This window comes from Manis javanica, chromosome 17 (genome assembly GCF_040802235.1).
Source record: "Manis javanica isolate MJ-LG chromosome 17, MJ_LKY, whole genome shotgun sequence".
In the NCBI taxonomy this organism is placed as follows: domain Eukaryota; kingdom Metazoa; phylum Chordata; class Mammalia; order Pholidota; family Manidae; genus Manis; species Manis javanica.
The window spans coordinates 35,523,271-35,549,981 of NC_133172.1; the positions used below are offsets into that span (position 1 = coordinate 35,523,271).

The 26,711-nt window shown below is 40.2% G+C and overlaps 1 protein-coding gene across 3 annotated transcripts in view; it reads left to right on the top strand.

Annotated features, from left to right (window-relative positions):
* The window catches only part of FTO (FTO alpha-ketoglutarate dependent dioxygenase), a 441,881-nt gene that overhangs the window by 268,389 nt on the left and 146,781 nt on the right, over nt 1-26,711 (top strand). For all 3 annotated transcript variants that reach the window (XM_073225699.1, XM_073225698.1, XM_037001457.2), the window contains one exon: nt 17,931-18,055. In XM_073225699.1, coding sequence (XP_073081800.1) covers nt 17,931-18,055 — 125 coding nt within the window. The remainder of the gene's footprint in view (nt 1-17,930; nt 18,056-26,711) is intronic.

A 26,711-nucleotide genomic window follows, 5' to 3' on the forward strand; every position in this document is an offset into this window, starting at 1 on the left:
CTGGGCTGAGTGTGCCAGGACGATTTTGTCCACCTGTTAAACCCTTGTCCCTTTAACACTTTTAAAGTGCCTGCTTTTCTTTTGTCCCAGGGCAGCTGGCTGTGGGAAGTTGTTCACAGTCGTAATCTTGGATTTTGCTTTTCTGCTCCTCCAGTATACAGTTCACCATGTAATGTGTATCTATACACCCCGGACACATTTCTAGGGCTGGTTATTTAGCAGTTCTGTGCTTCCACTCCCTCCCCCTCTGATTCTTTTCCTTCTGCTTGTGAGCTGGGGTTGGGGGAGTGCTTGAGTCCTGCCAGGTCATGGCTTTGTATCTTACCCTTTTCCGCAGTATGTTGGATTCTCGCAGATGTAGCCTGGCTCATATACTGTATCTGCTGGTCACTCTTTTAGGAATAGTTGTATTTGTTGTATTTTCAAAATATATATGATTTTGGGAGGAAATTTCTGCCACCCTACTCATGCTGCCATCTTACGAATCCCCTGGTAATGTGATTCTTTCTTTCCCCATCTGTTTTGCTTTTCCTTGTTTCAATTTAAGAAATGAATTGTGTGGTCTTCTATCATACAGAGAGTAGTATAGCCATTTTTAAGTCACTTTTTGTAATCTCTCTTAGGAGCTGACTCTTTGCAAAAGAAATGCTTCTGTCTTGGCAGAATGACAGTGATTACCCCCACAGTTTGGATCATCTCCAACAGCTTTGCTCCCTGAAAAACGAACTTGATGAGTAAAAGTTTGGTGTACTTGATGAGTCAGAGGGCAGGAAAATGTCCTTGTCTCTGATTAGGCTTTGACAGTCAGACCCAATGAACATCAGGGATAAAATAAACCTTAATCTCCGAAGGAAAAACCCTGGAGCATGCAACTGTTCCCACTAGTTATGCTGTAAATCTTGCACACCATGTAGGTTTTCTGTTTGGGGCAACATCAAAGCCTAGTAACTTCAGGGATTAAAGTGTGTTTGACAAGCAAAACTTTGCCTGTGCCCTGCTCTTCATGAGAGTTGGCCTGTCTCTTGCCTTTGTTTCACCCCAGTATGACTTCCTTTCTTCCCAAGAAGTGGGAAGATGCACCTCCTCAAACCTGGAGCAGGCTGTCGTGGTTTCTTCCTTGAAAGCTTGAGCTGTTTGCAGGCCCAGGTGGCCGACCTCTGTCCTTCTGGCATTGTCCTGCCCCGGTGGCGGAAACCGTCTTCTCATGGGCGCTTCCCAGAGACCCTCTCGTGGAAGAGTTTCAGAGCCTTTTGCTGATACAAGAAGATCAAACAACAGGGGATGACAGCGGTTTCCCTCAGCTTAGACAAAAGAGTTATTCTTTTTCTGTAGAATTTCTATTTCTTTTAAAACCATCTTCTCTGTTGTCTCAGAAGAAATGTGTTTTTATTTTTTTAACCTTTCTAACTGTGTTTGGGATGTCTCAGTGCCTCATCATTTGCAGATTGGAAGTAAGTGACTGAATTTTTGTTCAAGTAAAGAAATACTTTTCAGATAAATTATTGTTTAACAGAATAAAAGCTTGTCTTCAGTAATATCTTTTTTGAAAAGTAAGATGCGATAAGATTTTACTTTGGAAAAAACACCAAGTATTTTTTTTTAAAGGAATTGTGCTCTCTGCAGTCAAGCATTCCTGTCTCTAGCCAAGTGCCTAGAAGATCTGGCCTTCGGCTACTTCTCAGGGTGACCACATAGCAAGTGGAGGACAGACTGGGAAGGCAAGTGGCTTTAAGAGTAAGCCCCGCAGTGTAAAATCTCATTACTGGAAAAGCACTTTGTGTTTAAGGACAGGTATTCCCAAGTGGAAGGGTGGCAATGGTGAATAGTTCAGGGACTCACTGAAATATCTTAAATTGTCTCCGTTAAACATGTAGCATCCTTAGAGGTCAGACAGAGCTGAAACTTGAACAGCTGTACAACAAGCATCTGAGATTGTTTTTAATTGTGTTGCCTTTCTTTAACAGCAGTAATTCTTGTTTATATTGTCAAGAACCTTTCCTCTGAGCACAAGCACACCATACTTGAAGGTCAAATGCTTAACCCTTCGGCATGGTTACAATGAAAATGGACCCTTTTGTTTCTATTAATGTATACGCCAGCCGTGTATATGGGGAGAATGGGGGCCTCCAGCGTTCACCAAGCTGAAGTGACTTATTGTCAGAGTGCCAAAAGAGAGCATATTTCTGTCTCCATACAACAGTTACTTGGCGTTTGCTTGTGCACCCAACCACGAGACAGTATGCCCATTTATCAATAGGCAGGATTTTGGGGTGCCATTTTGTTCCTTTGACCTGTGTTACTTTTTACTGACCCGACCAAATTGCTTAAAAATTTTCCCTTTCTGCTGTCAGTGTCTAAAGCTGCTTCATGTCTCTGAAGTGACCACCCCCCTTTCTTTTTAACACTTTACATTCCTGCTTACCACAGCACCTGTTACTGGAGTGAACCATGAAATCACAAATGTTACGCAGCTCTTAGTGACCGATAATACTTTCTTAAATATAAATAGAGTATCTCTTGACTCTGGGCTGGTGTAGAAAAATTAAGCAGGCTAATGCACATATATTTATTTACAGATCCACATATAAGTGGCCAACCAGGAAAGTATGTTGGTATATTTAGTTGTTTGTCAGGCACGAAATATTTTTTTTTCTGCTCCTTCAAGAGTTAACCAAACCTAAAGGGGCCAGTTCAGCAAACATTAAATATGAACCTCAAACATGAAGGCTTCTTTGTTACTGAAACAAAAATGCTGCAGCAGGTGGTAGACTTGAACACAGGAGGGAGGAGGAGGTTCAGTTGTTGCCCATTTTTCTAATCCTTTCAGAATACCCATTGTCTAAACCCCAGAGTTAAAGGGTTCCTGCTCAGTCTCATGGAGACAATTTCAGCATGAAAGGACTATGCCCATCACTGGTTTTCTGCATCAGTTTCATCTTTGGGTATGGAATGTACAGCCACTAAACAAAGCAGGAAAGGCAATTATCTCTATGAGATGAGCCAATAATATCTGCTTATCAAAGCATGAAACTGTCCTGAATGTGGCAAGTTAGAATTAAGTAGGAATTGATCCCACCAGCAGTAGTATTTTGCAAGTTTTAGATTGCTTGACGCAACACAGAAATGTGGCTTTATTGTCCTTGGGGCTTTCAAAGCAACTTTGTGGGGACCATGTTACCTTTTTAAAGCTAAGGTTAAACTCCACACAGTCTGTACCTATTTCTATTAAGGTGTTTCACTGGGGAAATAGGTCCTAAAAGGGATTACTTAAAAGAGATTAGTAATTGAGGTTGGAATAATTGCTTTCTTTCCCTAAAAGTGAGTGAAATATAATTTTGAATTCTAGAACTCAGAGCACCCTAAGTTGGAGGCATTCTCAGATGAGTTAAAGACCAAAGACAGACCTCTGGACAGATCCCCATTCCTGCTTTGCTGAAGGGTATCGCTTCCATGTGCCACATCCTTCTCTGTTCTAGTTGAGCTATCCAAATTGATGCTTTCAGTCCAAATCATAGTTGGATTGATTTAAGAAAATGAATGAAGTGTAGTGATAGTTTTTTCTTTTATAAATTACTGACAAGTCTGGAGTTAAAAACCTTCTTTCCATAAACTCCAGACACAAATTCTGGTAACTTTATAGATACCCTTTCAATCATGTTCTTACACTAGTTGCTCACATGAACATTCCTAACAAGGAGGAAGCTGCTGCTTAAGCTGCACACTAGATCTCGTGATGGCTGCCATAAGTGGCACTAGGTATATGAACAGAGTAGCCAAACTGGAGGACTTTTGTAACCTCTGGATCATACTAGCATTCAGAAGTTAATGTTTCCATCTGACACTCTGATTCCTTTCATATTCATAAATGTGAGCAAGGGTGAAAAAGTCCTAAATGATACTATCATTTTCAACCTTGATTTGAGACATTATAGCCAGGAAGGATCTGATCTGAAACAGATTGAGGTGGCAAGATAATTTGGTAGATAAAAGGCTTTTTGATTGTTTTATGTGTTCAAAAAATGATAATTCCTTGTGACCTCAGGTCTTCCTTCTGGGTGTCCAAGTGGGGCTCCAGACAGTCCAGGTGAGCCACTGTTTTTTCTGCAAGTAGAGACTCATCTCTGAACTCTAGTCTGTTACTGAAATTATCAAGAACTTAGCATCATTTGCTCCAGTTCAGCTAACCACTCTTACTCTGCCACCTCCTAGCAGTGAGATCCTGGGCCAGTCATTGAATACTTGTAACATGAGTTTGCTAATGATGCCAGGCAACTACATCAGTTGTTGGAAGGATTATTTGAGATGCTGGATTCCTGTCTCATGGAAGGTGCTCCGTATTTTGTTAGTCATTACATAGTTTAGTGGGTAAGAGAATGAACTCTGCCTAGGTTGGAATCCCAGCCTCACTACTTACCAGCTATGTGATCTGAGGCCAATGACAGTATTTTTGAGCCTTAATTTTCTTACTATAAATTTGGATAACATTGAAACTCATTTTACTGAGTTCTTATGAAGATTTAATGAGGAATACCTGAAAAGTGATGAGGACAGGGCTTAGCACATCATGAATGTTTAATAAGTGGTAGTTTTTCTTACTGTTTTTGTTCCTGTTATTAATACCTTTTTGATTATATTTTATATAGTCAGTATACAGTGTTTTTCTTTGCCTGGTTGATAGAAATGCACTAGTAAGTGCTGATTTAATACATACCTAAATAGGTCCTAAATTCCCATGTAGGAACGATATCCAAAAATTATGTGTGTCTGTCTGTCACCCCTGAGTACATGTGTGCCAAGGAGCAAGTAATGCCGACATTGAAGATTTTGTGTACAGTGGTGTTTACAGAGAGTGGCTTAGACAGGGACCACACGTGTCTGAGGTAGATGTTATCTGATGACAAGGCCAGCAGCTCTGCCCAGTGATTTTCACTGAATTATCTTTATCAGATTGTTACTTCATTTAGAGTTATTAGCATGAGCCGCTTCATTAGAGTGAGACAAAGCTCTGACCTCAGGAATCTTACGAAAGGAAGATTTTTAAGGCAGACGTATGTGGTGAAATTTATTAGGTTTATCTTAGTTCTTCTGGATCTACATTTTAGTTTTCACTGTCTCACAATGAAAAGGATAGGAGTCTTTAGCAGATCAGTGTTTAATGACAATGTTAAGATTATGGTAGGTGGTGAAAAGGCATTCTAGTAGAGTAGCCATTTTATAAGTGATTTTTATAATTCAAAATAAATTTTAAGAGCTTAATTGAATTCAGCAGTTTATTTTCTGTAACCCCCCTTTGGTCACCCTTCATCCCTGTATATATTTTATTTCCCTACCTAGATCATAAGCTCCTAGTGGCTAGGTTCATGACATGGATGTCCACCTCATAGCAAAGACTCAAATTGATTGATTTATTACATGAGAATCTGCCTTCAATACATTCTATTCTGTGTGTTCAGTTTAAATGTGCTGGGCCTGGAGTTAGAACACCTGATTTCCAGATGTAGTTCCACTCCTGTACCAATTTTGATATTGAGTGAGTTATTTAGTTTACCTGAGCCTCAGATTCCTTAGCTATAATATTGTGATTAATAATACTTGCTCTACCTAACTCACATATTTTTTATGGGGATTAAATAAGATAATGTTCATGAAAGGTCTCTATAAAGTATCAGTGAGTTTATACATATGTTAGCTTTTGTTGATGCTTGGGATGAATTTGGCTCTGTTGCTTGTGAATTGTGTAAAATTTAACAAGCTGCTTAACCTTTCTGCATCTCAGTTTTTTTCATTTGCAAAATGAAGATGATAATACCTTTATCTCATAGACTTACTTTTAGGATTCAGTGACACAGTGTGTTTGGGTAGCACCTGGCATGTCGTGAGCGCTGTATGATGTTACCTACTGTGTCATCATTATCATCACCACCACCAGCCAAAGGCATCCAGGTTAAGTTAGTAGCTTTACTGTGGTTCTGAGTGACTAGTACTCTAAAGTAGCTCACGCTTACTGGATGCTTACTGCACGTCAGGCATTAATGTAGGGGCCTTATGTGTAAAAATGGAATATTGTCAACATTCTGAAGTAGGTGTTAGAAATATCCTCATTTTAAGATGAGGAAATTGAGGATTGGAGAGGGTAATTAACTTACTCCAGAGCCTGTGTTCTTCCTCCCCATGCTAAAATCCACAAGGACAAGAGAGTCCTCTTGACTCACTGACCATAATTTTCTCTTTAAATGCAGCTGGGAGTTGAGAAATCTGCCCCACCAGCTTTGCTTAAGTTTAAATTCTTTACCGTCCAGTTCCCAGCTCAGATACAGGGCCACTGAAAGTGGAGAATGGTGTGTGTGTGTGCATGACTTTGCCCAATCTTCTAGTGCTACCTGCATGTTTCTGTCATACTCTACCTAGCTGCTAAGTGTTCCACAGTGTTCCCAGCTCCCTTGTGGCTTTGGGGAGTTACCTACTCTCTCAGTGCCTCTGTTACCCCATCTTTCAAACAGAGGTGCCTCATGTATGATTATTATTGGCTTGAATGAAACAATATTAGCTAAATGCTTGTTGCAGGGCCTGGCATATAGTAAGCACTAGATAAATGTACCTCTCGCTGCTGTTGCCACCCTTGGGAGAGCAGTTCTCCAGGCCTGGGGGCAGTAGAAGGATCTCAGCTGGGAATTCTGGCTTCACTATCTGGGCAGTTAGTTTCCACTAGCTCTTTGGTTTGGATGTTACTGAGGGAGGGGTGGGATAGAAGGGGGGACCAGATATATAAAGGAGTGAATTATAACAAAGAGCCTTTTCTGCTTCAGTTCTTGTGTAGAAAACATATGTTCAGTGATGCAGGCAGCCGTTGGGTTAAAGACACACTGTAGGGCTGCACACAAAAGGCCTGTACTCATCTTGCATTCACAATGTTTCCAAACATATTCACTTGTCTCACTTGTTAGGGACTGAGCTGTCAGCTGGATCCTCCTGCAAGTGTGATTTCTTTTTCCCATTCCCTTTCAAAGGCCTCCCCTCCCCTTCCCCTCTCCCCCAGTATTTTACACTTCATATAATCCAGTGTGCATGACAGACCACTTCAGCCTTTGTGCTACTGATGTTTGGGGGAAGGAGGGAGCCAATCTGATGCAGATCTTGGTAGCTTTTCACTTGCCCAGGGATTGGAAGGTGTTAAGCCACTTTAGGCCAAGCATCACCAGTGGCTCAGTTATTTAGTGCTTGGTGGAGCTGGCCATTCTTTGCTCTCAGTTAGCAGCCAGGCCAACGAATAATTCAGTGAGATCCTTAGAAGTGGTAGCTGGAAGTGGGGACATGGGTATGCTATAGTGGGATTGGGAAATTCTTTAATTTGTGGAGTGAATAGTTTTTAACCAAAAGACTAAAATAAGACAAGGCACTGTGGAAGTAGCTGGAGAGATTTCAGCTGTCATTCTTGTATTCGTTGCGTGAAATAAATGCATATAGCCATACTTAATTCTTGATCCTAGTAGAATTGCCATGTGCCATGTCTGTAGTTCCAGCCTTTTTCTTTTCTTTATTGAGGGTTTTGCAGCTATGGGAGGTTTATATCTATGGATGAGATTTTAGAAAGATACTTAATGTATATCACATTTCATTATGTATATGTATATAAAAAGTATTATACATACCTTAGAGAGCTTATCATAATAAGACTATAAGGGAATGGTCAATGAAAGTATTTCTTTGTCTTTGGAGAAATCTTGCATTGTGTCTTCACTGACACATTATTGAGTTAATTTCAATGTTCTTGTTTCTTTTTTCTTCCAAGAATCTTGCTCAAGCTCTCTGTTTCATGATATCATTTATTAGTTGAGTTACTAATCCTGGAAAGCACTAGCATATTCCAAGGAAGGAGAGGCAGGAGATTTCCCATTGACTTAGAGCTCTAAATGGGTTGTTAGCTCATTTCAGCAGTAGAGGCAATTACAATCTTGCTAATGAATAGGCAGTCAAGTGGAATTTCCCATATATGGTATCTTCTGGTGTGAGAATAATTTCGACACCTAAAAATCCTCAGACATGAACCATTGTGTAAATATTTTCTAATTGAAAGTGCCAACAGAGTCCTCCCTGCCAACACATGTCAGAACTGGCAAAGGAAACTGCTGATGGTATTACAGTTCTTAGTGCCGTCATTTGAGAATCCTTGAAAGAAAAACATTGTGGAGATGCATATATGTATATATTCCCCTTAGACTGAAAGCACCAGTCTGTGAAGATATTCATAACAGATAAAGCGAAGAAGCTCCAAGTTGGCATAAAAATTGTATGTGAGGTGGCACCTTCCTCTTTCACCTGGTGTGGCATGTTACTCAGGTCCCACAGCAGAATAACTGGAGAATAAATTCATACTCTTTCCCACATCGAGTGGATTCATTTCACAGAGCAATGGGAAAGGAGGTGAGGGTAATAAGAGAGTGTTCATAAGGCTTTCGCCTTAGTGTATAGGTTTATTTTTTTTCCCTTGTTTTTAAAGAAAGCTAAATGTGTCAGAAGCTAGAATGATTCCTGGGCTCTCTTAGTTAGAACAATTATGCTGTTCCTGTCACCTCTCTATGAATCAGCTTTGTTATATAGACTGCATGTTCTAGTGACTAAGAGTAGACGCTGCTGAACTGAACGAATCTATTAGGCTACTTGAAAAACAGAGGGAAAAAGGAACAATGATTTCGTAAACTCCATAAAGGTCCAAAAAAAAAAAGGCTTTCAGTAAGTATGCCGAGACCAGAAATCAAATCCCATTTCTTATCATAAGAAGCCCGTTGTTTTAGCCACAGTAGTTAATGTACTGTATGTGAAAGATTTAAGACTAGTTGGAAAGCTTTGCTTCTGTTTTATTAGGCTGCTATTGAGAAGCCAACAGCATAGCCTGGACTAGGTGCTTTGAGATTTCTTAATGGGCTGTCAGGGGCAAGACACCAGGGCTGTGCTATACTAGCTCTTTCCTGTACATTAAAACAACAGGGGCCAAGCGATCACATACAGAAGTATGAATTACTTGATGCTTTCTCTGTTCCATATGGCCAGCCGTGTCTTTGGCAATTAATCATGGACAAAATCAGCCGAACACTCTCTGAAGCACTGAAGTCAACACTTAGTTGTACCTGTGCCAGTGGGGGTGGCGGGGTTGCAGGCATAAAATAGCAGGATGAGGGGCTGCTGGCGCCAAGACCCAAGCAGCTGGCTTCTATAAACAACACTTTTTTTCTCCTCTTCACCTTTTTTTCTCTCTCTCTTTCTCTCTTCCTGTCCCTCCTTCCTTCCTTTCTTTTTCCCCTTTCTTCCCTCCTTCCTTCCTTCCTTCTTCCCATCTTTCCCTTCTTTTCCTCACAAACACATAGGCCATTTTTCACCATCATCTGCAACAGCAAATGTGCCAGCTGGAGCTCTGAGGTCTCCCCCGACCCTGTTTCTGCCCCAGCGTCCCAGGTTAAAAGAAGGGGGCAGGCTGTCCTTCCCTCAGTAGCCTGGACATTCCAGAGGTTGCCCACACGACTGTCCTGAGAGTTCACACGCTCCCAGGCAGGCGTTCTGTTTCTGCAGCTGGTAGTGAGACACACAAGACAGTGATTTCTGGAATGGCAGGAAGAGAAAAATGTGAGGTACTATGAAAGTACTTTGGGAAAAAAGTGAAGTAACTATTCAAATTCATGGCTGTGGTAATTTAGCATGTAAAGAAAATCAGTATTCATATCTTCTGTGCTCTTTTTACCTCAGTTTTTTTTAATGCATAATGTTGCTGATGGAAGTAATAATAGCAATTACTAAAATTTATCAAGCATTTCTTCTGTGCCAAGCATTGTGCAAAGCACGTATCTCACGTAATTGTCAGAAGAGGTTTAGGTGTTCTTACGTAGGCCTCTTTGCAGATGAAGAGACTGATCAAAGAAACATTTTCCCTGAAAATTTTCCCACAGACATTTTTTGCTTGCTCTCCATTAGCTCTCTTAGCTCAAGAGGACACAATGCACAAGCACTAAAATCTGTCTTACTGCTGGTATGTTTTTGAGGATTTGTTTGGCAAACTGCTGAGATATACATTCAAATAAAGTCAGATGAACTGACCCCAGTACATCTTTAGGTGGGAATAAAGGCTGCTTTGTTGGCAGCCTCTTGGAGGCCTTCGTGCTTTCCTTTTAAGACAGTCTAGCTTATCTCCTTCTTTCCTTGGTAAGACCAAGATGAAGGATGGGGGAAGGAGGGAAGGAATGAAGGCTACACCTGAAGTAGTCCCATAGTCGTGGCACCCAGTGGTGACTTGGTGTTATCTCTTAGCCGAGGTCATCCAGGATGTGTTTTCTCAAATTCAGGAAACAGGGGAAAGAAAGTTTTAACATTGTGTAAACATTAGCGCCCCCAAAACCTCCTGCTCCCGGAGAGGGAGATAAAGTAGGCAAAAAGGCTGAGAGGAATGTTTATTTGTTCTTCTGGGCTGTGGATCCAGGCATGCTGAAAATCTTCAGTGGTGCCCAGTCCAGTTTAGCAAATGTGAAGGCATCACTCAGCATTGAGCTACAGAGGCCTCACAAAAGAGCCATCTTAAACTGACAATCAGCACATGCAGGAGGACCTGAGATCGACCTCTCTTTGATGGGACTAAGGCTATCTCAGTGGGTCCTGTGCCTTTCTTCTTTAAAAAAAAAAAGGAAAGAAAGGAAGAAAAAAAAAGTGTTCCTGGACTTTTGAAGAGGCGAGCCCTGGTTGGGATTCTGACAGCCCATGGCAATGCTGATGTGAGGAAATAGCTTTCCCAGCTGATAACATCTTAAACCAAGTTTCTTCACAAGTTAAACCTTTAGCCCTCATTATCAGTCAGAGCAAATCTTTGTAATTTGTGTGTGCAGAGGGGAACTACAACCCTAACATGAGGCGGCTATGGATGTAAAAGTGTTAGGAACAGATTTTCTCCATAAGGACAGTAGTACTTTTGGGAGGTGGGGAGGGTGGGGAAATGGGAAGGTGGGGAAGGTATGCAGTTCTGCTATCTTGGTGTTTGTATGGCTTTTGAAATTAGAAAACAGCAGCGCATATATATATATTTTAATGAACTAAGTAGAGGGATTGCCAGCTATATTTGTGGAATGCCTCCTGTTTCCATGTGTTTCCTTAGACAAAGTTCTTGGAGTTGTAAGAAGGCTGGATTATATTTGAGTTTTGGAATGAAAGGCCTATCAGAAGTTATTACCTCATATCAGAAAGGAACCAAAAGAATTCAAGACTTCTATAGAATTATTAGTAAGGAGTAAGTGCTATAATACTTTTAAATCTCAGGACTGATTCCTGTCTGACAACCTTAGATGCTGCAAATTCTGCATATTGCGTGACTGTCCACATGTGCTTTCCTTAGGATACCCTGGAATTAGGATGTACCAGAAGTTCTGAATATAAAGATACATCCAACAAGAATTAGGTGAAATGCTCAGTTATAATCAAATAAACTCAAAATTGGGAAACTTATCTGAGAAAGGTGTAGAACTTAGGCCTAACAGTCAAGGCTTCTTAACATCTTAGGGTTTTGGTTTTTCTTTTCCCATTCTCAGTCTCTGTTTCTCTTTGGTTGTGGATGTTTTACTTTGATTTTATGCACACACTTTTGAGTCAGGAAAGGCTAAGGACACTGGGGAATTTTTGCTGTGTGTTGTCAGTGTCCAAAGTAGTTTTCTCTACTGAAATGGAGAACATGCAACTTCTGTCTTTGGTTTATTAGGAGAATATGCATAGATTGTGTGACCATAGCATAGTAAAACTATTTATTTTTAGATAACATTCATCCAAATGAGTATCACCCTTCTAAATAGTCACCTAGGGATTGCATATACTTATGTTTCTTGATGCTATTGCTTAAAAGTCATTTTTACAATTTTTTTTCTCAAAGTTATCTCCAGGAATAGTTTGAATCAAACTGAAGCTTGTTTCACATAATGTTTTGATCTTGAATACTACTCTGTGGTCTTATTGTTCCTCTTATTCACCAGACATGCTCTGGCATGTCGTTTGGCTTCCTTTATTCAACAAACATCCACCAGGAGTCTATTCTGAGGACAGTGTGGCAAACTAGGGGTCTTGGAGGATATTAAGAAAAAATGAGTATGGACTGTCTATTCTAATAGAACTCACGCTGGGAAGGAGGGAACAGCTAAAGAATAAATAAGTGCAGTGGAGTATGATGTGGTGTGTGGGATGCTCAGAGTGGCTCATAAGAAGGGTTGGTCAACTTTACTTAATTTGCTAGAAGGATGTGGTTCATGGAAGACTTCACAGAGGAGGTGTTATTTGAGATGTTTCTGGAAGAATTGGTGGTTATTGTAAGTTTTACATCCCGGTACAAGTAAATGTATAGTAGAGAATAGCCATGTATTTTAAGGGAACTACAGTTTTTTTTTTACAGAATAGAAGATGGCAGGAGATGAAATTTGAGAAATAAGCAGTAGCTATGTTAAGTTTTTTGTTTGGGAGTCAGGTTAAGGAATTTGGGCTTAAAAAAAATTTTTTTTATATCTTTCAAATGCCAATGACTGAAGCATATGTGAACAGAGCTGCTCTGATATAGGTGGGGCTTTAGAGGCAGAAACTCCTTGCCTCCTTTAGCTCTAAGATACTGGTCTGGCAGGAGGAAAATTCATGAAAGGGGCGACATTGACACAGAGAGGCTAGTCTGGATGCCATTTCATGGTCCAGATGAGAGATGGGCCTGAAAGGAATCTATGGCAGTAGGGAAGAGATAAGTTTGAGTCATATTGATGAGAGAAGAAGGACAGGGTTTAGTGTTTATGGGTAAGTAGCACAGGGAGAGGAGAGGAGGAGATTGCTAGCTGTCTAGTGCTGGTGATTGCATTGACAGTAGTGTCACTTGCCGTTCTTGGGCAATGCAGGAGAAGGGGTGGGTTGGTGAAGAGGAAACAGATTGGAGAGAAACATAGTTCAAATCTAGACAAGTTGAGGTTGAGCTGCCACATCGAGATGTTCAAGGAGAGGTTGCCAGTCATTGGCTGTGTGAGACTAGAGCTCAGCAGAGAGGTCTGCTTGAAGGTGAAAGTCTACTTGATGTCAGTAGTCTACAGGGGACCGTCAACGCCATTGGTGGAGATCACCCACAGAGAGTGAGCAGAAGAGATGAGGGGAGACCAAGGGCATAGCCCTGGGCTTGAAGGTCCCAGAGTGAGGAATCCACCTAGGAGACTGAGAAGGACAGGACGATTGTTAGGTGGTAGCCTAAGAGAGAGAGGTGTCTACTGATGGAGAGAGGTCAAGTAAAATTAGGACTGATTCTAAAAATAAAACCCAGGCTCAAAGGGAAAGATTTTCAACTACAAGGGATATGCAGAAGTATGTGCCTCTGGCTTCTGGTAGAGGTTCCTCTGCCTGTGATTGTTCAGTGATTTCCTTTTGAGTTTTGCTTTTAAAGTAATAGATACGTTCAAGAATCCTTTTGTTAAAATAGCATGAGTTTGATTTAAGATGAAACTAAACAATAATAATCATTGTGGCGTATGTACTGGGCAACTAATCCTCTCAAGAACCTGCAGAGAGGTTCTGTTATCATCTCCATTTTCCAACTGTGGAAAAGGCCCACAGCTTGGAAGTGACAGCTGGATTGGAACAGCCAGCACTCTTAAAAATATTCTTAGTCTTTTCCTGATAGAACAGCATTTCCATAAGATTTGTGTTGAAAAAGAATTACTGATGAAATGAAATTTAACCTCTAGAGCATGATTCCTAAGCCTGTCGTTTACTTTCTCTACATTTGGAGGGGAGGAAAGAGAGAATGTGTTTTTGGTAATAGGAGACTGTTTAAAAATTGGTACTTGTTTGAAGGTAGTTCTGTGTTACTCCTGATGGGAAAATGGGCTATTAACATTTCCTTTGTAAAGTCAGCCCTTGAGGAGTCAACACTATTATAAGGAGAAAAATATTACTGTTAATTCTTGTAAAAAGAATGCTCTTTGACACCCTGAACTTTCCTTTTGTGCAATGACTTCTCTTCACCCTAAATTTTATGAAATGCTGTATTTTAGGATCTGAATGTTTAACCTAAGTTCATCTATCCTTTTCCAATGTCAAACATTTTTTTAACAGAATTTATTTTGTAATCCAGATATTTCTCTATATTTTTACTAACTACTTGTTCATTAGATGTATTTATATATATGTACATACATTCTTGTCCTAAAAATGTGTTAAAAATGAATTTTAAAAATTAAATTTTCTAGCTTAGATTACTTGCCCAAGGTAAAAAAATTAAATTTTTAAAACTTTCATATGACAACATTTGCTCTTTTGGCTATACAGCTCTGTGAGTTCCAGCATATGTATAAGCTCATTTAACTACCACTACAGTAAAGACACAGAATGGTTCCATCATTCCAAAAACTCCCTCATGCTGTCCCTTTGGAATAAACCCTTGCCCAGCCTAATCCCTGGCTATAACTGATTTGCTGTCTGTCCCTGTATTTGCCTTTTCCAAAATGTCAAATAAATGGAATCATACAGTGTTTAATCTTTGGAGACTGGCCTCTTTCACTCAGCATAATAACTTTGAGATCCACCTAATGGTCGCGTGTATCAGTTGCTCACCCCTTTTTATTGCTGGGCAGTATTCCATGGCATGGATGTGCACCATACATCAATTATTCATTTACCCTTCGCAGGACATTTAGTTTCTCTCCAGTTTTGGGCAGTTATGAATAAAGATGCTGTAAACAATTAGTGTACATGTTTTGTGTGAATATAATTTGTATTTCTTTAGATAAATCCCTAGAGTGGTGTCATATGTTAAGTGCATATATTTAACTTTGTAAAAAAAACTGCCACACTGTTTACCAGAATAGCAGTATTTTGCATTCCTGCAAGCAATGTATAAACTTAAAAACTTGAGTGCTGTTTTAAATGCTCTTGGGTTGAAGCTGGCAGATGTGTTTCACAGTTTTGAGGGTTTTAAAGAGATGCCCTGTGACAAAGGAAGAGCCCCTAGGGTCTCCATCCTGGCTTCAGAGAATTGCTCCAGTTTTTGTTTTGTTTTATAATGAGTTCCATGTAAGAATACATTTGGGGAGAAAAGGTGTATCTACGAAGTGTTTGAAAACCATTGCAGTGTGAGTGAGGGCCGTGTCTCCAGAGTGGGGGTTGTGGCCCACATTATTACCCATGGAGATGCTAGGTGGCACTGCGGGTCTCTGCACGTGGTGAGAACCACACCTGCAGGGCCTTTGCAATCCAAGGGATTATGTCAGAGAGGTCTTCTTTTAGACTGATCTGTTTTTAACATTCTACACCACTTGTTCATGTCCTCTTTTACAAAGAGGGGGCAGGCTTTGTCTTGGAGACTTCTCCAAGCAATCATAGCTATTTAGAATGAAATAAGCCTATAGCTTTGTTTTTAATATACTATTTTTCTGGTTATCGTCTCATTCATGACAAATATGACTTGTTTTCCATTTTTCTTTTGAAGTGAATTTATTTCACATTTTAAAATATAGGTCAATTTAAAGAAAAATATTAAATATTATATACCTTATACATAAATTTGGGACTCTTTGAATGAGAGAAGCTGGTTATTTAAATAGACCTTATAGTGAATCCTTTTTTGAAGTGATGGGACCTCCTTGGTAAAGCACATAACTGTCTCTTACTTTATCTATTTTATGAGTTTGTAAGTTTATATAACAGAAATGTCTTAAAAAATAATCTGCTATTGCCCTGTTTTGTAATACTTGTTTTTCAAGTTCTTTCTTTATTCACTGATTTGACGAATATCTATTAAAAATCATGATGTGAGCCTTGGCGGGACAGCCCTGAACTAAACAGATGAGGTATCCCTGCCCTCGTGAAGCTTACTTCCTTAATTAAATCCTTCCTCCTTCCCCAGGTAACCTTGCTCAATTCATTCGTGTTACCTTCCTGGCCCTAGTGGGGTACTTGCAACGCATGCTTTAGCCATTTGGAGCCTGGCCTTCATACGGTAGAATTGCCTAGAGAAACTGAGTATTTCTCTCTGTGCTGAAGGGCTGAAAATGTGGTTGCCCTGGATGCTCACTGAGTGTCTGCGTGGGTGTATCACCCAGTACAGTAGATGTAATTCTGGATCTGTGAGGCAGAGATCAGAGTCCTTTGCCTGGCTAGCGCTAATCAGGTTATCTTGGGTCCTTTATAATGGAGACACTAATTCCTGTCCTATCCATTTGCAGCAGTTACAGTTTTTTATTATAAGCAACAGAAATGGTTTTGGTGAGTTTGAATAAAATGGGACTTCATTGAAAGGACATTGCATGACTCAAGGTATCCAAAGAAAGAATGACTGGATTCAGAAAGTTCAGGAAACCAGGAATACTTTGAGGACCAAGAGTGGTAGAAACTAAAGAAATTGATAAATTGCCTGCAAATATTCCCCCTTTTTTTGTCATTCTTCTTAAGTGCCTGAAGTCCTGGAAAAGAGCATAAGGTTGGCCTGGCCCACATCTTTGATGGGAGAGAATGGGGCACTTTGGTTGACAGTCCCTCTAAGACTGTATACAGTAAAAGATGTCCCCAAGAGGAGGTCTGGGTGGTCCTACAGGAAAGGGGACTGGATATGGATGGAAGGTAGCCAAAACAAATGTTCACCACACCTCTTCTTGGGGTTGTCATGAGGATATTAAATATACACTGTAAAATGCTATGGAGGAATAAGGAAGTAGTATTTCAGGTTACATGAGAACCAAATTACTAGCATGCTCTTGAAGTAAATGAAGGTATTGGCATCAGTTAGAAAGGGGAGACACTGACTGACAAGAATAGAGAAAGGAACAACTTCATTCCTTTTAGCAATTGCTTTGATTAGAACTTCTCCAAAGAAGCCACACTAACTTTAAATGAAAAAACAGTATTTACAAATGCTAAAGATTTTTATTCCAGTTGTATGAAGGTAAATGTCTGTGGTGAAAAGTTCTGTGATTAAAATGAAAGACATTTACTCACATTTTTTTCTTAATTGTTTTTGTAGTGTTACATACATTTTCGTGCTTAAAATACATGCATATAAAAAGAATGCACGGAGTGAGTGTAGAGAAAATTGAAACGGTAGTTTGAAATTTGAGTTTTGTGTAATGCCTATTAGAGTGAGCAGGGCACGATGCGCATGAGCGTCAGCTGCTTCTAAAAGTGAGCTCTGACATTGTCCAATGCTAGGTAGAGGCTCGAGTGTGTTTTCCTCACCTGTGAGCCTAATTTCTTTTAAGGACTGTAGTCATGACCATAGAGTGAGTGATTCTTTTCAAAATCCTAACTCTGCTGTGCAAAGAATCCCAGTACATAATATCTGAACTACAAAGTGAATTTTCAAAGCTGGAAGACTGACTGAGCTATAATACAGTTTGATTTTTGTGTCCTTACTGTTTCTTTCTTTGCAAGATCTTGATTTACAACAAGCAAGGAAAATGAACCTAAACAAAACAAAAAAGTCACTGACATGGCTGGAAATAGAAATTAATGATTCAAATAAGAGAGGCAGTGTGGAAAGCCTCAGCTGGGTGTCAGGAAACAGAGCAAAAGGCAGGAACTGGCTTTTTTTTAAAAGGCAAAACAACTCACAGTAGTGTTATGAAAATCATTTCTAATAATAGCCCATGGTAGGCAACTCCCAAGAAAAAAATCATTGGTGCTCGGAGAAAATTGGAGTGAGAGAACGCACAGTATCTTGATGTGTTACTTAAGGCAATGGAGCTTTAGAGTTTACCTTATGTGCCATGTACATTGATTAAATACAAAATATATGCTGGCCATTTTTGACCATCATTTACTGTATTGATTTGTTAGCAGGGGAACTGTAATAAAAAAGCCATTGATTTACTGTCCTTATTTGCTTATGGGCTTTTAAAAAAATTATTATTAATTTTTCACTTTTTATTTCTCTTTTTTGGGATCATTTCTTCTAGACAAATGCTGTGCTTCGTGAAGTTAGAAGAGAGGGTATCCCCATGGAACAAAGGAATGAAATCTTGACTGCCATTCTCACCTTGCTCGCCACACGCCAGAACCTGCGGAGGGAGTGGCATGCCAGGTTAGTTCTGTGATGAAATGGGACTTGTTATCCTGGGAAAACAAGAGCTGTATTTGGCTAAGTTCTTCGTTACGGCAGGTGTCGTGCCTCTCATTTGAGGGGCCATGAAGAATTACTGATGCTTTCGGCCAAAGCTAGCTCTCCTGCTCATGGGACCTGCGTTAATCGCAGTGATCTGGGATGTCATTTCTACATGTATGTGATTTATCCCCAAGTATAACATTTAGCATAAATGTTTGCATCTTGGACATAATGCAATGTAGTAACTGATGCTCAAGAGCCCCCTTAATCAACAGTCTATATGACTAACATTAGGGCTCATATCTAGGAAATCCACATAGTGCTCTTATATCACTCAGTCAGAGGCGGATTGCTTGAAGGTAGTTTATTTATCAACCCCATTTTAAGAATTGATCAAGTAGGAATGACATTGTCTTCAGCCTAGTTTCTTTGCATGTGGACTTAACCTGTGCTTATAAAGCTGTTACTGGTAGAAAGTTGCTACACATCATCAGTGTTCCAGAATTGCTGTTGCATACCGAATATCATGTTACCCTGGTCTTACTTGAAAAACAGTTGATGGGCAGAAGGTTAGAACTAGTTGCCCCAAGTATGAGCGGTATCCTTTGGCTTTGTAGTTGGTAAAAATTGTTGAGTTATCATCTGTCTCTAAGTAAGAGTAATCAGAAAGATCATCCTACATTTTGTCTCATTCTTATTTGATGCTTAAAAATTCTGTGTGCCTGGGAGTTGAGAACATTTATTGATAGCCATAATCTTCTCCAAATGAGTTCATGCAATAGAATTTATAATAATTGATGGCTTTACTAGTAAGAATCATCATAAAAATAAATTTGTTTGAACAAGGCTGAAGATGAACATTTTTCAAGAAAAGAGACAGTAAAGAGTATGAACTCTCCATTCTGATGGGGTATCAGAAAGCTACTTTTTCAAATATATGTATTATTTCTGAATTCAGACTTGCACTGAACCAATAATTTAAAAATTCCTGATAATATTCTCCCCTTCTCCCCTTTCTTATAGTGTGGTTAGAGTAAACGACAGTGTCAACTGCAGTAATGAAATGATTTCCAATTGAAGTTACGCTAATTAATTTTTAAATTTGCATTGTATTATAATTTAACTATGTATATTCCTTAAAGTATACCTCTTTTTAAAAATAATGGAATAAATGTGAGGACATCTAAGAGGTTTCTCTCCCTCTCTCTTTTCCCTCTGGTGATTCTTATTAAATAGGACACGGAGAAAGAAAGAAAGGAAGGAAGGAAGGAAGGAAGGAAGGAAGGAAGGAAGGAAGGAAAGAAGGAAGGAAGGAAGGAAGGGAGGGAGGGAGGGAGGGAGGGAGGGAGGGAGGGAGGGAGGGAGGGAGGGAGGGAGGGAGGGAGGGAGGGAGGGAGGGAGGGAGGGAGGGAGGGAGGAAGGAAGGAAGGAAGGAAGGAAGGAAGGAAGGAAGGAAGGAAGGAAGGAAGGAAGGAAGGAAGGAAGAAAGGAAGGAAGGAAGGAATGCCCCTGAACTCTTTCTCCCACCTCTTCAGCCTTCCAAAGACAGCACAGCTCAGAGACCAAATGCTGAGAATGGATGTCTTGTGTTGAGTGCATTTGGTTTGTTAACAATAATTTCTTAATATACCAAATCATCAGACAACATGGCCAAAATGGCCTGTTCAAAAGAAGTCTGGTTCCGGCATTTCTGGCCCTTCTTGCTAACAATTTAATCAGGAGCTGGAGCCAGCGTTGAAGTTGATGTAGTCTAGCATCTGAAACTGTATAACCTCTAGAATTCTCAAGTCCTTTGTGGTAGGCGAGGAGAAAAGAAAGAGCTTACCAGCTGACACTCTGCAGACCTCCTTAAAACTAAACACCTGAAAGAAAATTTCAAGAGGGTGGTGTCTTGAGAGCTCAGAAGGAAAAGTGTCCTCAGAGTATTAAATAACCATAATCCTTCCCCCACCCCTGCTGCACCCCATTTGATGTTTCTCATCCTGGTGACCCATCTAAAAGACTCATCCATATGATCTGTATAAACAGACTGTTACCATACACCTTTCTTTTCCTCATCAAAGCTTCATCTGGCTGTCTGGAATCAGGCAGTGCCTCAAGTAGCCATCAGGCATGTGGTGGTGAAAGTTATAAAACATCCATGGCAGTGCTAACTGAGCGAGCTGCCTGTGTTTCAGAGACTGGCCTATTGTGTACTTTGGAATTACACAAGGAAAAATGTGCTTTGACAGAAAATAATTAGCGCTTGCCAAAGGCCAAGCAATAGGTTACAGTATTTTACTTTCATCAAAGCTATCAGGGGATCAGTTAGATTAGATAATAGAAATTTTCTCCTGAAAGTTAAGTACAGATGACTCTAATTACCTGATATTGCACATTAGAGAATGCGTTATGAATAGTACAACTTCATGAAATTTAGGTCAACTGAGACTCTGCAGCTGCTAGTAACCTTAGTAGAAGTTGATGGTAATCCCACTTCCCCACACTTCAGGAGGTTCATTTGTGATAATGATATTGGGGAGGATATTTTCAGCAAAACTTGTAACTTGGTTTTAAAATATTGGAATCTCTCTCAGCCCAGGAGCTGAGCCATTGTTTGGGACTCACTGAAGTCTCTTAAACTGAAAGCATATGTTCCCTGTAATTTAGCTTTTTGAGGAAAGTGTCAATTCTGCATGACTCGGGGTAACTGGGTTTGTCACAGTGTCACACAGCCCTGAGATTCTAGAGGCACATCTCAGTGCTGTGGGTTTCCTTTCCCAAGCTTGGTAATCCCATAAACAGCCCTCTCCAAATAGGCTTCTTAGGGCTGTCTGTTCACTTGCCCAGAGTTGAGTGATCCACAGTACATCGGGAAAAGCTGTGTGAATGCAGGGTAAGTGTTAACAGAAGTGGTACAGAATTTCTGAAGACTTGGCTTTGTTTATACAGTCCACTCTGCCTGATGGACAGCTTGTTATAGCTTTTAAAGAACTGGGCAAGCCCTCTGATCTGACCCCTTCTTGACCTCTGCAGCCCAAAGGTCAGTCTGCAGCTAATAAACTCTGAGGTTCTTAGGGTCTACTGTAGGAAAAGGCAGAGAAAGAGCAGCTGCAAGGACTGGGTATCCCCAGATAGGCTGCTTTCAGGTCACTCTCTGATAATGAAAATGATTACCAAATTATATGGAAGTTTAACCGTAATAGTGACTGAGTGGAGGGTGGGGCCCAGTGTATTAGGTTTGATAAATGAACTGTGAAGAGGCCCATCTGGCTCTCAACATCTTTTCTCCCCCTCTTTCCCTACTAAGGGGAAACATTTTAAAATAACAGCAGTACATATAGACTCAATGACCCATGCAAGGAGCTGGAATGGATTAAGATTTAATGGTGACAGTGGAAGAAATTATCATTTGAAAAGTGCACTAAAGAAAAGGTACAGTTCAATGTCCACGCCTGAGTTGTTTTTCTAAAGAAAATTTCGTAAAAATCAGTGCCTTTGTTTATTTTACACAAATCCCTAGCGTCTTTCCTAGATTGCTGAAAATTTTGAGGGCATGTTTATTATGGAATGATTATTTGCAGTCAGATTAAGGAGGGGAATGGGTTTCTTTTGCCTTGAACATGTCAGAGTGAGAATCAAATACTGCATTTCTGCCTGCTTGCTCATTTTAGAGAATGTAGGTAAATCGAGTGTTAGAGAAAATGCTTTATTAAAAAACTGATCCATTTCAGCATTTGGCTGCTGAACATTATGCATTTTTTGAACAGTATGCGTGTCTTGTGCACTGTTTTATTCATACTGTAACTTTGCATGTTTTCTATAAAAATAAGAAGAAAGCACATAATGTTAATTGAGTGTGTGCGCTTGTGCCTTTCTTTATTCCTTTGTTAAACACCCATCATAGCAATGCTAATTAGTGCCCACAATGGGTAGATCACAAGCTATATATTCACTTACTGTTAATTGGTAAGAATAATCTATTTAAAGCTCTCTCCCAGGGTCCTGTGAACGTAGAGTGCCCTGCTTTCTGACCAGTGACTGAGTTCACAAGCTCTGTGCTTTTCTTCAGAGACAGTTGGCACATCCCATGACTCTACTTGCTGAAACAAAAATGATTTTATTTAATAAGCATTTTTGTATATTTTTTGTGCAAACTAGTGCCCAAGATGCTGTGCATGAGAGAATGTGCTCAGCAGCCAATTTAAGAATGTGTCTGGGAATGAGAATTTAGCACATCTCTAGAAGGAGGCAGTGGAAGGCAGTGGAGAGGGGAATGGTGGAGCCATCCTTAACTGCCACAGGTTGGGCATGTGGCTCTAGCCCACAAAGGAAAGTATTTGAATGTAGATGTCTTTGAAGACTAGAATTGCTGTGCCATTGCAAACCTCTTACATTGAACTACATTGTGTACATAATACAGGCTTTACCCAGACAATAATTATATTTAAAATAGAAATAAAAAGCTTTTAACATGATCTAACGTCAGCATATTTTTCATCGTGGGTTTTGAACTGACTGTGTGTCTGTGGGGATTTGCAGTGAGCAGAAAGCTGGGGAAAGAGAATGCTGGGAGATGAGCAACACTTTTAGGATCAACTGTGTTTTTAAACTTTAGAACAGTGCCTTTAAATTTTGTTAAGTGCAAATACAAAAAATAAGATGAAAGTCAGACCATCAAGGTTTTTAAAAATTGAGATATAACTCACATAATAAAAAATTACATGCAACATAAAAGTAATCATTTAAAAATGTATGATTAAGTGATTTTTTTAAAGTATGTTCACAAGACTGTGCAGCCATCACCATTATCTAGTTCCAGAGCATTTCTAATTGGTACCTTGTGCCTGTTCACAGCCACTCTCAGTTCCCTCTTCTCTCCATGGGTTGTCTATCCCACAGGACTATAGATTTGCCAATTCTGACATTTCACTGCATTTTGTTTAAGCATTCATCAGTTGTTGGACATTTGGGTTTCCACTTTTTGGCTATTATGAATGATGTGGCTCAGTACATTCATGTATAGGTTTTTGGATGGCATGGTACCAGTTCCTTTGAGTGTCCACCTCGGAATGGGATTGCTCCGTCATATGGTAACTCTGTTTTCCACATCTGCTGCACTATTTTAAATTCCTACCAGTAGTACACAAAGGTTCCAATTTTTCCACAACTTTGCCAACACTTATTTTCACTTTTTTTGGCTTATAGATATCCTAGTGTTATTACTGTGGTTTTGATTTGCATTTCCCTTATGACTAATGATGTTGAACATCTTTCCTGTGCTTGTTTAAGACAATTAGTTTTTATTAGATTTTAAAACATGGCAGACTTGAGGACTTACCCCTTAAGTGGTAAGGCGGTCATGAGCCTGTTAAAGGTATTTGGCTTGTTGAACACATGGAATTCCAAATGAAGCTGTCATAAGAATACCGCTGTACCCATTTCCCTATTACCATGGATAGGCTTGGCCTTCTGTTTATTTGTATGTGGCCTATATATTTGTTTCTGGAAATTCTCTACTTATTCCCTCTATTATACCCTTACATTTCTTTCATTACTGCACCTCTGAGCATTACCCTCTGGATAGGAATGTAGCCTGACTAAATGGAAGCTCTATCCACTTATAGTTTCTCAATTTCTAGGCTCAAATGGAACTTAACTGTATTTCCATAGTAGACAACTTCATTCAAGTCCCAGGGGCCTTAAACATCATAAAAAAATTGTGGCAGTTTCTTAGAGAAGCTTTTAGAGCTACTCCCAGTTAAAAGTAACTCTAGATCTGGATGTAGGCTTTATATACATGTCTTTCCCCATAATGAGTTATGGTGGCTGAAAAAAAAACTGCCAGGTTAGCATTTTTTTCCTGGGCAAGTAAAACACTATCTTATTATTAAACTATCTTCCTATTTTGCATGCCTCTGACCATCACCACTTGCTTCCAGGGTGACTCCACTTTGGACATCTTTGTTAGGGCTCCAGAATCTAATTGTCACAACCTAGATGGTGTAACGAATAGGATTTACTTCTTTAAGCAAATCAGCTTCAGAACTCTGACCTGGGTACAAGTAAAACCGTTTGTGTAAATTACATCTGTGGATCAACTCTGATTCTAAGACTAGCATATTTAAGGTCTTCTCCATCTGATCTCTCCTTTTGCCTCCTGGCAGGCCTGAGTTAGACTCAGAACCAACAAGTTGGCCCAGTCCAGTTTGCCAATGAAATATTGTTTGTTAAGGGTTTATCATCTACAAGTAGCTATGCTAGTTGCTGTGTGAAATACCAAGATGAGTATGGAACAATTTCAACTCTGAAATAATTTATAGTTTAAGGCAGGGGAGGGTGAGGGAAGGGTAATAAGAATATAATGGCTAACATTCAGATTTTCATTCTTTTTTTGTGTGTGTGAGGCACTGTAGGAAACTGAAAGATGACCTAGCAAGGAGTCAGCTCCCAAGGAACTTCCGAGTTTGGTAGCAGCTAGCAGGAGTAACCTGACATGTGTTATTGTAGTTTATGTTTTTGCCTCTCCTACCAGAACGTAAACCTTATGAAGGTAGGGTATTTGTCTGTGTTCACCAGTCGTAAGACCTGCAGCCAGCTCAATGTAACTGCCCTTTGAACAGTGTCCTGTATGAGCAGGGATTTCTCTGCCTGTTCACCAGATATCCCCCGCATCTGGAATGGTGCCTGGCACTCAAATTTATTTGTGGCTTTCTGAATAAAATAGCTTTCCTCTCAGCACATTTCTGCATTTATAAGTACTTTCTGCTTCTTCTTAATTTTAAAGAGTAATGACCATTTGAGATACTGGCCTGTTGTTTTTAGATACTAGCCTGTTGCTCCTTGGTATGTATTCATCTAACCTTGCCACAGATGGAAACCTTGAAATTGGATGTAATGTAACTCTGATAGGAGTCCTCTGGTGTTTAAGTCCCAAGACTGCACCCTGGCCCTTGCTTCCAGCATAAGGGAGGAAGGGTGCTGAGTGCATAGGCTGTGGGGAAGAGCCCAGAAGTGAATACCATGGAACTGAGCTGGGACTAGGACAAGAAGACGTGGGCTCATCCCTGGGGGAGCCGTTTCTGATCCCCTGCCCTTCCTGGAAGTGAAATAGAACTGGATGAGGAAAGGAAGAATGGAAAGGGGAAAGGCCACCAATGGGCATTCCTCTGAGAAAGAGGACGGGTTTCAGACCAGGAAGGGCAGAGCAGAGGCTCCAAGCAGCTGCTATTTGCTGGATACCTGCCGACGTCCTGGTGTGGCTTTAATGATAACCAGTGCAGTGATAAGCGTCAGCTTTGGTGACTTGGCCATTGGACCAGAATCTGTTTTCTTCCCCAGGTCACAGGAGTGGAACTGCTAGCTTTAGGAATGGGTTATGGAATCATGAGACTGACGGAGTTACCTTCTGAGACAGGACTGAGTCATGTGGCCATGTCAACAGCTATCATTCATGCTAAAGAGAGTGGCTGCTGCTTCTGGCAGAGTTAGTTGGTAACTAGAGGTTGTGGCATCTACAATTCAGTAGCTGTCACTGCAATTGTTTAGGATGGGGGGCCATTAGGAATAAACGAAGGAGATTCCAGGGCGGGAATGCGCTCTGGCGTGCTAGTTGCCACCAATGTCTTTCTTTTTTAATGCATCTGTCCCATGTCCTTTAATAATTGCAATCTCTGCTTTCTGCTGCCAGTAGCAGAAGAAGGTCCTTTGTGTCTCTGAACCAGATTACTCCATAAAACCTGATAACTCCATAAAACTTCCTCATAAATGTGTAGGAACTGAAACATTGTATAAATTTAGAGCAAGGATTAAATGAGTCTAGGGATAGGGTTACCTTTTTTTCTAAGGCACAGCAACTTATCTTAAAGAGGCAAGTTGTTAATGTTATTACCATTGTTACTGTCATTATTTGAACAGTTTTATGGGGGACAAAAGCCAATTGACTTCTGTGCATCTTATTTATAAAATCAACACGTAGGCTTCAGTATGAGCTCTGCTCCTGGCAAGTTTCTGTGATTGGTTGCTGGCTGTTTCTTAAAAGCGGTGCTTCTTCAACTGTTTGAGAAAACATTGACTCATTCATTTATTTATTCAGTGAATACTTGTTAAGTAGTGCCTGCTGTTGGCCAAGCACTGTTCTAGGTGCTGGAAATACAGCTGTGCACAACACTGTTGGAAATTCTTCTCTCATGGAGCTTACATTCTAGTAGAATGACAGACAAGAACTGTTTTCCTAAGTGGAACTCTGAGGATTTCTTTGGAAAAACGTATGTAGTTGCCATGTCCTGCATATTCAGCAACACTCAGTAGAACCAAATTATAGTCATTCAGTTGACATAACGATACAAAATTTTGTTTTCTCATCTTCATCATAAAATTATCACTTATTATAAAATGTGCAGTTCCGGTGGGTCATGTTTGTGAGCTATTCATGGAATACCAGTGTTCGGAGGACCACTGTCCCGGGGAGTCTACAACATTTATTTCTCGGTAGATAACCTGTACCCTTGTTCCTAGTGACTTTTCAAAAAAATGTGTTGCCTGAAAGGTTTTCACTTTAAGAAAAGCCCAAGTTCAGGCTACATGATATTGACAAATGTCTCCTAAGAGAGTGCTGGCGAGGCTGTACCTGTTTTACAGGTATTGGGGGATTACG